The sequence below is a fragment of the Vipera ursinii genome (genome assembly GCF_947247035.1).
Source record: "Vipera ursinii genome assembly, chromosome: 1".
Classification (NCBI taxonomy): Eukaryota; Metazoa; Chordata; class Lepidosauria; order Squamata; family Viperidae; genus Vipera; species Vipera ursinii.
Window position 1 is genome coordinate 115,605,305 of NC_139512.1, and position 12,542 is coordinate 115,617,846.

Genomic DNA, 12,542 nt, shown 5'->3' on the forward strand with positions numbered 1-12,542 from the left:
CCTTGCCCGTGACCTGTCAGCTCAAATTATTTCTGGACCCCAATCCAGCTCTTACTCCCAGCCGTTTCAGCCTCAGGATTTTAAAACCAAAGTTTCCAAATGCCCAGCAGTGGTTGCCTTTCTCTCTGGAAAGAAGAGAGATTCACACAACAGAAAAAATACACTGGGAGATTAGAACAGATGACGTCCACGTTCTCTGTTCATCAGCGAACACAAGTCTCTATGTTTAGATCCAAGCCACTGTGTAATACTTTCAATATTTTTTAAAATGCAGAGCTCAGCTGTAACTGAAACGAACGAAATCGATTTTGATCGGGTACAAGCAGCATAAATTTAAGAGATTTGGGGACCCGCGGATTAAAATAGGGCAAGTATTGGGGATGCTATTTTTAATTTCCCTTTTGAAATTCGAGGACTCTCGTCTCTGCTTGTAGTCGACCGCGTCTGACACCAGTTCAGTAAAGGTACGAAGATCTGCCAAAACAGTCGTGACTCATATTAGATAAAAGTGAAAAGAATGGAATTTAATATTAAGTAAGTGTTAAAATCGGGATGATTTGCTAAAGGCTGTGGCCAGGATTTTAAGGGAGCCTGCGATGCTGTTGCACTTTCCCGGAATGCAGTAATCCTTGTCTCTTCTCAGTATAGGCAGATTGCTGGCCTCTTAATGTGGAGCTTTCTCTTCCTCTTTCTCCATAAACTCCCATGATTGCGGAAAGCCAAAACACCATTCACACCTCTCCAACGAGGAGATCCCTTTCTACAATTACATCATGGGCAGGCCCCTCCTCCCAATCACCTTACTGGTTCCTAAGAGAAGAAGACAGAGAAGGCGGCCAATAACAGCGGCAATAAAGAAAGCGAACAAGACAGCCGAGCGAGCGCATGAACGAACCACTTTACCGATGAGTCCCGCCCCTCCGATTTGGACAGCCAATAGCGGTAGCCAGAGGCAGTACCAATCGGCTTTTCAGCTCCTGGAGTGGAGATCGCTGAGAATAGGGCGGGCTCGTGAGAGCGCTAGCCCTTCCATTGGTGGAGCGGTAGGGGCGGAGGGCGAAGGAAGGAAGGAGGGAGGGAGGGAGGGAGGCGCTCAGCCTCCGGCGCTTCCTCGGCTCCCGTTAGTAGACGGCGCTTAGGCTCGGGCTTGCGAAGGCGGCGGCGGCTCTGCGCTGTGCGATGTCGGAATTGCGAGCAGCGGGACCCGGCCCAGGCGTGGCGCCTGGCGGTCCAGGGGCCCCCGTAGCTACCGGCCCAGGAGGAACCTGCGGACCTGGCCCCGTGAGCCCGCTGCCGTCGCCGGGGCCAAGTGCTGGAAAAGGTGACGCCGGAGGAGGGACATTGGGCCCTGGGGGACCGGCCCCAGGGGGGGTGACAAGCGCTCCAGGGGGGAGCTCTTCTTCCGCTTCCGGGTCAACGAGCTCAACTTCCGGGGCGGCTCGGGAAGGCTGGCTTTTCAAATGGACCAATTACATCAAAGGGTATCAGCGGCGATGGTTCGTGCTGAGCAATGGGCTTCTCAGCTACTACAGGTGAGGCCGAGTCCTCTTCCGCCAGTACAGGCTGCTTCTGCCCCTTCCTCATAAGGGCTGCTCGAGCTTTGCTCCCCTCTTGCCCTTCTGCCTCCTCCGGGCTGATACTCCCTCCGCTTCCGCCCCGCAGGGAGGCTGGCGAGCGCCCTGCGTTTTCCTGCCACGTAGCACGAGGGTATCCGGAGCCAGCCGCGGCCTCAGAAATGTCGGGGGCGGAGCAGGAGGGGGGTGTGTGGCAGCTGTGCTCTTCCAGCCGTAGTTGAAAGCCAACATCTGGCCCTTTCTCCGTCGGGCACGCGCTAGTTGGGGCTGCTGGCAGCGATTTCTTGGAAGCCCCGGGTTCCATTCTTTTGCTTAGCCCAGGGGTAGGCAACCCCGGCTCTTTTATGACTCATGGACTTCAACTCCCAGAATTCCTGAGCCAGCTATGCTGGCTCAGGAATTCTGGGAGTTGAAGTCCATGAGTCATAAAAGAGCCGAGGTTGCCTACCCCTGGCTTAGCCAGACACCCTCGCGGGGGGCCCAAATCCCATTCCATCTAGCCAGTGTTTGGAGGACCACACTTAGGTTAGAGAAGGTTGTAGGGATTTTGCAGTCTTTCTTTCTCTTTCTTTCCATCACCCTCTTTCCTCTTCGTTTCTTCCACCGATTTACAGCACCTTCAATTCACCAGAGAGGGATGTGTTTTGAGAGATCAGTCTTTGTGTGTGTGTGTGTGTGTGTGTGTGTGTGTGTGTGTGTGTGTGTTTTAGTTAAGCACGTTGGAAATTAATGACACTAACATCAGCTGCACTGAATGAAGAATAGGAAGAGTGAACTCACATTTAGTGGCCTCTGTAACCCAGTTGCAAATTGCAAGCTCCTTAAAGAGCTATAAGGGACGCGGTGGCTCAGTGGGTTAGGACGCTGAGCTTGTCGATCAGAAGGTCGGCAGTTTGGCGGGTCAAATCCTGAGTGCCGCGTAACAGAGTGAGCGCCTGTTACTCGTCCCAGCTTCTGCCAACCTAGCAGTTCGAAAGCACGTAAAAATGCAAGTAGAAAAATAGGGACCACTACAGTGGGAAGGTAACAGCGTTCCATGCGCCTTTGGCGTCTAGTCATGCCGGCCACATGACCATGGAGACGTCCTCGGACAAACGCTGGCTCTTTGGCTTTGAAACGGAGATGAGCACCGGCCCCTAGAGTTGGAAACGACTAGCATGCATGTGCGGGGGAACCTTTACCTTTACCTTTATAAAGAGCTATGGACTAGATATGGCAGTTGTTGTCTCCTCATGCCAGAAATCTAAGCAACTGTGTACAGGCATGCTGCTAAGGAAAAAAACCTCTTCAGAGCTAGGTTTGGTCAAAGTTAGGAGAGAAATTCATTTCAGTAGTTTAGAAATGTTATTCACAAACTTTTCATGTCGCACACCAGTACCTTTTTTGAGGTTGTAGATGTGGCATAATGTACTTTGGACAACGCACATTTTTTTTGTTTAACTATTAAACTGATGACTGACTGTGCAGGCAAAACATTATTTTCAACTCAGTTTATCTGAGACTTCTCTACCTACAACCTAGATAATGAAATTCTCTCCTGAAGGAAAGTTTGGCTGGCTTCCACAGTACTATATCTTCTTTAGAAACCCATTAAGGTATGTTTGTTCATGCATGCATTATGGGCTAACAACTTTCGGACCAAATTGTCTTATAAGTTGGTCTGCTACTTCTTTTGTTTTTTGTGTTGTGGTCTTTTTGATAAATTAGCTTTGTTTCAATTTTTGTACTTCCTGTCGTTGAGCATTGTTGGAGTCAGGGCTTTTTTTTTTGTCATAGAACGCTCGGAACGGAGTTCCGGCACCTTTTTTGGATGGAACCTTGTAGGGTAGGCAAGGCGGGTTGTATGACATGTGTCAGTTCCGGCACCTTTTCCTTTTACAAAAAAAGCACTGTTTGGGAGTTATTTTTGTTAATTTTATTTAATACTCTCCCCTTACATTTTTGGTTTTGGAGGAAATAAACTAAGGTCCTCCAAGAAGAGCAGTACAAAATTAAATAAGTACCATTGAGGTGAAGGGATAGGATAAGCTTCTGAATACTGCCCTCAACGTCTTTGAAGAGGACTGGATAAAAAGTGTAATATCCCAAGCTGTTAAAGATTTTGCTTTTTGAAACAATCTCATTTGAAATGCCTCTCCTTTAAATTGTGGTATACTTGTGTTTAATTTATCTTCTGGACATTCAGTGTGGGGTTTTTCTAAGCAAATGCCTACCAGTATTGTCTCTCTAAACAGCTCGTTGTAACTTATACTGCTGGGTTGCCTCTCTGCCTGACCCATCCATATATTTCATATAAATATTAGTGTATATCACTGCAGATGAATTAAGCAACAAAGTTTTCACTTTCAAATCTTGTGGGCCACTATATAATCAGATTGTGTGTATTTCTCTGTAAATTAAACCATTTAGTTTAATGAAGTATGTAATCTGCTATTTGAAAGTTTGTTGTATTCTCCCAAGTCCCTCAGGTCAGAGGTAGAGAACTCCAATTTCAGAATACTAAATTTGACTTTGAATCCCTCTGGTCTGCATCAAGGAATCTGCTCTCCAAGGTCATTTTGATCTCAGAAGGACCAAAAGGAAATGTGTCTATCTGGAGGCAAGACAGGACAGGATAAGGATCTAAAGGAACATGATCCTCTCACTCCAGAGGAAAATTTAGACCAGCCATTAGAGGGGAAGCAATTCAGAAAATATATGGAGAAATTCACATGTTTATCTTATTCTGTGCCTTACAGAGCTACAAGAAAAACATTGGATATGGTGGAGCCTTTTGACCTTGGTTTTGCTCCTTTATTAAAGGATAAAAAGATTATTGTAATATATCAAAAGAGCATTTCTGAAGATAGAGGATTTCTTTATTTGTGTATTGATAAATGTTATTCTAATTTGTTTAAAGAATTCTAAAATCTTAGTGTTTTCCTTTGAAAAGGAAGACTAGTTTCTCTTTTTGTCCTGAGTTTACCTACCAATTTTATTGTTGTACAAGAGAAGAGTTGCTACCAGTATCTTTCTCAAAATGCAGAGCTACTAACACTTGAAGTATTTCTTCCACTGAATTATGTGTGATGTTCCATTTTCAACCCAGTCTTACGCATCATCAGTTTCATTTGGGGTTTAATACACAAAGACATTTGAAATAAATCAGTGTGTTATCTAGACTACTGATCTGTAAATAATAATATAGTGTATTTTTATTAGCAGCCAAGTAGCTAGCAATTCTTTCTCCATTGCCAAGCATCGAACTCTGTTTTAAAAACATTTTATAAAGCAGGCATTGTAGTGTAGATGAAAACCTTCAGAGGCACTCTGAAATGAAGGGATGGAATCATCTGCCCCTCATCTATTCTATCTTACACATTGAATTTGTTGTCACTCTGTTGTTAGACTGTTGATGTGTGATAATCTTAAGTCAGGCAACTAAAAATATCTGAGAAAAATTCAGAATAGAAATGTGATCAAAAAAATAATAGGTTTTTTGGTGATGAAACTGGTTGTTGGACATAATTGGTCTTGGAACATTTTTCTCTCTTTAAAAATGGCATGGTTAAAGCTGTATTTGATAGAAGCAGATAAGTTAATTCGTACCATAATTATATGGTAAGCATATTGAGCTAAAGCCTGTTTTTTTCCTTAAACAGAATTATGACTTTAAGTTCAATATTTGGGGCTATGTACAGGATATATTACCTATGTTGCATATTGTAAATGTCCTTCTAAATATATTTAAGGCACCGTTTTCCAGGAGATGTGTTAAAACGCAAGCATCTCCTGAGCTTAGTACATAATGTTGTACTGTTTGAAGGGCCTCCAGCTATCTGAGCAGTGCAACAGGTTCAGTTTTCAGTTATAAATGCTTACTAATGAAATAGCAGGGATATTATTCCTTATACATCTCAAGTAGAAATGCTTCCGTGAGTGTAAGAACTTGGTTATGGACATTCCTGAAAATTTGTAAAGCTGGGCTATATTCAGTCTTATTTGTAAATAAATTCAAATGATTCAGTGAGAATTGCTTCAAAGTTAATCTGCAGGGAAACAACATAAATCTGCAAACTTACATCAATGAGATTTAAATCTGAGTTGATATTTATAGAACTACAGTTAGATTTCACCTGAGCGATCTTGCATGGGAAGAGGGGCACCAAAGAAAAACCTAATCTCTAAATTTAAAAATGTCTTTCGGGCAGATACAGGTAGTCTTCGATTTACGACCACCATGGAGCCCAAAATTTCCATTGCTAAGCAAGACAGTTGTTAACTGAATTGTGCCCCATTTTACAGCCTTTTTTCGTCACAATTGCTAAATGAATCGCTGCAGTTATTAAATGAATCACACAGTTGTTAAGCAAATCTGGCTTCCCCCGGTGACTCTGCTTGTCAGAAGCCAGTTGGGAAGGTTACAAATTTATTTTTTATTTAATTTGTAACCTATCTTTATTATTTTTACAAATAACTCAAGGAGGCACACATATCCAACACATCTTCCTTCTCTTTTCCCCACCACAGCAACCCTGTGAGGTGGGTTGGGCTGAGAGAGTGACTGACCCAAGGTCACCCAGCTGGCTTTCATGGCTAAAGTGGGACTTGAACTCACAGTCTCTCTGGCTTCCTAGTCTGGTGCTGTAACCATTAGACCAGGACAGTTAGCCATGATATATGCATGCTAGTTGCCAAGTGCCTGAATTTTGATCCCTTGACCCTGGGGATGCTGCAACGATTGTGTGAAAAATGGTCCTAAGTCACTTTTTTCGGTGCTGCTGTTACTTTGAAGGGTCGCTAAATGAACGGTTGTAAGTTGAGGACTACTTGTGTATTTGGAACTATGGATCTCAGTTATCAAACATCTTTATATTTGTATTTTTGATATTTGGCAGATTCTTTCAGTTTCCAAACCAAATTTAGGCTAGCCAGGGGTTCTGCTTTTCCTCATTAAACTCCACAGTGTGTCTGATGGTGTCATCTGATGATTTCATGAAAAGGGTCATGTAGTTTGCTTGGCAGCAGTAAGAAACTGATTAATACCTTCTTCCAGAATTTATTTTTCAGTAAGTTCCTGGTATCCTCATGTAAATTCCTGTTATGTGTAGCTTCAGTACAGGAAGTCCTTAACCTATAACCATAACTGAGCCCAGAATTATGGTCATAAGTTGAGACATCAGACCCAATTTTTGGGTATTTTTGTGGTGATTATGAAGCGAATACCATGGCTCTTAAGTAAATCCATTATGCCCAATGGGCATTTTTTGGGGGGGCAGAAACTAGAAGTAAACCCTAGGAACTGGCAAAAAAAAACCATTTTAAAAAATGCAGTCACGTGACTGCAGGACCCTACAAACAACTGGAAAAATAAGCCTGTTGCCAAAAGCCCAAAATGCAACCACGTGATCATGGGGTCTATGCAGCTACTTTAACTTCAAAATCAACTCGCACCTACTTTTTAAGGGGGTCTGCCGTAACTTTGAATGGCCGCCAGTCGTAAGTCAAGGACTCCCCGTAGAAAGGAACATGAAAACATGAAATGCCATCCCTTAATCAGCAGACATCTCTTGCTTGTTAACCACAAGCTCTTTATTATTCATGAAGTAACCAGACTCAGGTGGATAAGAATAGCTGGCAATAGGAGGTCATATCTCCCTGGTGGTCTGAAGTTGCTGAGAAGGAGGCCTGCCTGCATGGCTTGTCGCTTTCTCCAGACTAGACTCTCTAGATGAGGAGGTAGAAAGCCAGTGGCATTTGTAGTGACACTTGTTGGCAGTTTCTGTGTCCTTCAGCTTCTGAGTGGGAAAGAGATGGCTCTGTCTGGTACCAGGTCAATATAAGAGGACTTTGTTCTCCGTTTAGGCTGGAGCGGGGAGGAGCTGGGTGAATGTCAAAGGTATGTGTGGTTGGTTATTTCTGCAAACTTGGAAGGCAAGGAGGCACAGCAATATCTACAGCCAGTTTTGCGAGAATTGAAGGAAAGGAATGAATTGTAGTATGGTTGACAAATGAAGCCTCTCTCACAAATATTGTGACCTCATAGATGAAACAGTGATTAGCCCTGGAACTCTTGTCAAAGGACATGCACGGGAGGGGGGAACATAGAGGTGGACACATAATATATGTTGGACTAGACTTCCCCAAACTAGTCCTTCCTTACTGCTGGATTTCATCACCCATATTTATCAGGTAGTCCCTTCCTTTACACCAGGGGTGTCAAACCACGCCCATCCCATTGCCGGCAATGGCAAAACAGTCCCGATACGTCTCGCGACATCACGTGACGTCACGAGTTTGACATGTCTGCTATACACATATCTATGCACACACACAAACATGCACACAAGCACAAATAAATGTATTTGTAACTATAGATATGTTACTGATTTCCATTAGAGCAGACGTGTCAAACACAAGGCCCGGGGCCCGGATCTGGCCCGCGAAGTGGTTTCATGTGGCCCGTGAAGCCATCCTGGAAACAGTGAGAGAACGGTCCCCACTGCCTTGGCCCTGGCCCAGAGACCCTCCTTCCGCCAGAGACCCTCAGATCTGTCCCACTCCTGCCCAGGCCCCCATAGGCACCCTTGATGCGAACGATGTAGACCTGACCATGCCCACCCAGTAGGCCACTTGAGGGCAACTGCAATGCTGATGCGACCCTCAGTGAAATTGAGTTTGACACCCCTGCATTAGAGAGATTCTACTTACCAGTAGATAACTTATGCTTAGTCCTACTCTCGGTATCCTTGGATGCCACAACAATATTCTCTTTCCTTCAGTCTGGAGCTGTGAATTTTCCTCCACCACCGCTCCCCCCCCTATTTAAAATGTCCTCATTCCTGGGTTTTGTGACTGATATGCATCACAATAAACATATGAAGAGATGTAATGGCGGTTGGTTGTTTTTTGTTTTCTTTTTTAAGGGAATCTTGGGACAATTTTCTGTGCTAGGAAAGAACCTGAGCATTTTTGTGACTCCTGATAATGAGTGTTTTATACTGTATGCAAAAGGGGGGAAATTTAAAGGAAAAAATATTCTTATCCACTAGTAAAAATATTGTTATAATATGTATTCATCTCTTGTTGTTATCATTGAAATCCATGTATTTAACAAAAAATAAAACAAGAATAAAAATCTGAAATTAAGCATATAAGCGAGCATTTGCATCTAAATAGTTCTCTGATTGAAGTTCCCAGCTATAAAATGCTTTTTTAAAATGCACAGTGAGAACCATATTATTTTAGACTGTTGTAACTTTGAAGAATTTCTTTCCTAATCTTGATTTGTTTTGCGGTGATAAAGTATGCAGTATTTCATTTTTGTTTTCTCCCTGTTACTTTCTATTACCAATTCAAAGAACAGAAACACCTACCTAACCATTACATCTTCTAGAACAAAATTAATATGTGAAATAACGTCTTTCACATTTTCAGACATGACTGTGAGCAAATCCAATGTTCTTTTGCACCAAGGATTGTGGCAAAGCAGACTGTCCCAGCAATCAGAGCTCTAAACCCTCGGGAGACGGCTGTTTTATGGTCTCCTCACAAGGAGTATGAAGCACTTAGCAGCAATTTCAATTTATCCTGGGAGGAATTTGAGGCCTTAATCTATTTGCAAGCTCCTTGTTCTGCCATGGTCATTGGCTCTGCAAAAAGCAAAGGCATCTTAAATCCACCTTTGTTTCCCCTGAAGTCAATTCATAGCTAGACCTCCAAAGATGTTTTAAATAAATATTTATCATTTTGTACATTTTGACAAATGATGTTTATTATGTAACTGCTCAAATGGAATAACAAATACATCTATACTTTAAAGTGGTTATGCACACAACGTTCAATACTGAATATATAGACCAGTGATAGCGAACCTTTTAGAGACCGGGTGCCCCCAAACCACCTCGCCCCTACTCAGCCCCCGCCTTTCCTGCCCACAGGGCCACCCGCCGCCACCACGGCCCGCCACAGCAGATCACCCAGGCAGCCCAGCAGCGTCATGGCGGCCACACCCTGCAGGAGGGCAGAGTCTTGTCCCCGCTGCCTGGCTGCCGTGTCCTTGGCTGCGCTGCTCCATGCAGGCTGTGCCCGGGGCGACTCTCCTCTGGGGGGGGCTGCTAGTGAGGAGGAGGCCACGGGGGGTGGCGGGGCTGGAGTGACATGCGTACCCACAGAGAGGGTTCTGAGTGCCGCCTCTGGCACCCGTGCCGTAGGTTCGCCACCACTGATACAGACCAGACTTACTGCAGTTCAGTAGGGGGGAAAAATGGATCCCTCTGCATGTGTGTACTTCCACTGAGGTCCTCTTCACAGTTTGTGAAAACTATTAACACTAGCTTGTAAATAGTTCTGGATTTGAACCTACACAAATCATAATTCTCACTGTCATTTGGCTAGAGTTCTTACACCAGGTGTAATTATTGTGCAATTAGCTCAACCTTTCCCAATATGTTTTCTTCCAGTGGGTTGGGATTGCAACCCCCAGAATGCCCAGGGATTATAGCACAGAAGTAAGGACTAGAAACTTTGGAAATTAAGAATACCAACATTTCTGGAAGGCACCATTTTGAGAAAGGCTGGATTAGATAGATTGAGATGCTTCATTCTGGTTGAATAATTTTGGAGGTACTGAGTAACACACTGCTGAAATTTGGGGCTATAGCTAGGATGATCAAATATGTGAAATGTCTACTAACAGATTATTTCTAGGCAGTACTATTTCACACTGTCTGGAAGGGTATGCTATGACTCATTGTTTTTCTGTGGACAAATATATCTATGAAAGAGTATGGGGTTTTTTTCCCTTTTGAGTAAGTGATACTTGTAGGTGTGTACAATCATATTAGTGTCATATAATTACTGCCTGTAGGGTTACTATCCAGGAACCTATTAAACAAATATAATCATATTTGTTCATGAGAGGGAAAATTCTAAAATGTATAACTACTCAAAACCTTTGTTAGAACTATGAAATAAAAAAGAGTTGTTCTCCATTTTACTTGATAACTGAAGAGTCTACCCTACTTCAAATTTGAATTGTTGCTGCCATATATTCATAAAGTCTTAAACCAGTTTTTATTCCCAGCTGCACATTTGAAAAATGTAAATAGTACTAATCGACCTCACAAAACTGTTGCTGTGCAATTAATTAATTGGAGGAGGGCTTAGAAAATCAGAAAGGCAGATGTACATACTGAGGGGAAGAAATATGGCTAGCATTAACATCATGCTCAATAATTGCAAGCTCAGATTAATTCCACTTTCCTTCTAATCATGTAATTTAAACTCTGTATATTCATATGCAAAACTGCTTTAGCATTCTGCTCCTACCCTGGGTCTCATTGCTTTATGTACTAGAAGCCCTTTTTTTTAATTGGCAGCTCATTTTTTCAGTTCTGTGAAAGTTCACAACATCTGGTAACTAATCTTAAGCAATTTATAATCACTGAAATCCCTAGACTTCTTTCTTCTTGTGGGAACGGTAGCAGATTACTTACTGCCCCAGGACATCAGGCAGCCTAAGCCTCTTCCCTCCCCTGCCCTGCCCTCTCATCTCCCCCCCCCTATTCCACAGAACCTCCACCCATTTACCACAGAAGTGAAATGGAAATGGATACAGAAACAGTCATGTAAGCCTAAAATAGGCTTCACACTGTTTTAAAAACAAAGAACTCACAGTGGCCAGGGACCCTAGTTCCATCTGCTTTGAAACCATGCCCACTTACTATGGTCTGAAATATCCCAGAAATAAATATGACCTGGTCCCACAAAAGATCTTTATACCTAAGGGAAATGGCTGGGGTTCTGTTGGTGTCATAGAGTGACTTTTTCAGTGAGAGCATCCATTAATTGAGGATGGAGGGAGATGAATTTTCGTGATTCCCTCATGTCTTGCAGCCTTTCACCACCATCCTACCCAGCTAGTCTTTGTTGATTTGGTGACTTTCAGAAAAGGGTGGGAAATGATGTGTTGTTTGACTACAGGGTGGGTGGGCATAAAATTGTCTCCCTCCCTTTTCTTGCCGACAAAAATATCTGCCAAGTCACAGAGCCTTCCATTAATTGAGTGACCAGTTAGATACAGCCTGGGTTAGGACGCTGAGCTTGTCGATCAGATGGTCGGCAGTTTGGCGGGTCGAATCCCGAGTGCTGCGTAACAGAGTGAGCGCCTGTTACTTGTCCCAGCTTCTGCCAACCTAGCAGTTCGAAAGCACATAAAAATGCAAGTAGAAAAATAGGGACCACTACGGTGGGAAGGTAACAGCGTTCCGTGCGCCTTTGGTGTCTAGTCATGCCGGCCACATGACCACGGAGACGTCCTCGGACAAGCGCTGGCTCTTCGGCTTTGAAACGGAGATGAGCACCGGCCCCTAGAGTTGGAAACGACTAGCACGCATGTGCGGGGGAACCTTTACCTTTACCTTTAATGATGTTCCTAGCTTGCTCTTAATAGGCTATATGTCTCTAGTGAAGTGTGGGTCACATTTTCCTATCCTCTTACTCTTTGTCTCAGACTAAACTGCGGATGCTTTTATTACTTCATTCTCCTATGCTCTCTATGTACCTTGCCCACAGATCCAAAGCAGAGATGCGACACACCTGCCGTGGAACCATCAACTTGGCCACAGCAAACATCACTGTGGAGGACTCCTGTAATTTCATTATTTCCAATGGAGGGGCACAAACCTACCACTTGAAGGCCAGCTCAGAGGTTGAGCGGCAGCGCTGGGTCACAGCCCTGGAGCTGGCCAAAGCAAAAGCAGTTAAAATGCTGGCAGAATCAGGTAAAGCACAAGTTAAAAGCAACAGAAATAGAAGCAGGGTGTGGAGGAGGGGCAGGAATATTAAAAGTGTTATTGTGGAGGAAACATCTAAGAGACGTAATGTGAAAAACTGGGCAGTGAGTAGCTCTGAATTTGTATGATTTATGACTCTTGCCAATGGAAAGTAGCTGAAGCTCATCAAATCCTTTTCATCCTACTCCATTAT

At 43.6% G+C, this 12,542-nt stretch overlaps 1 protein-coding gene across 1 annotated transcript in view; it reads left to right on the top strand.

The window, feature by feature from the left end:
* The first annotated feature begins 618 nt into the window (after positions 1–618).
* The window catches only part of OSBP (oxysterol binding protein), a 28,937-nt gene continuing 17,013 nt past the window's right edge, over positions 619–12,542 (top strand). The window contains exons 1-2 of the mRNA XM_083377980.1: positions 619–1,532; positions 12,129–12,337. Coding sequence (XP_083234106.1) covers positions 1,180–1,532; positions 12,129–12,337 — 562 coding nt within the window. The 5' untranslated portion in view covers positions 619–1,179. The remainder of the gene's footprint in view (positions 1,533–12,128; positions 12,338–12,542) is intronic.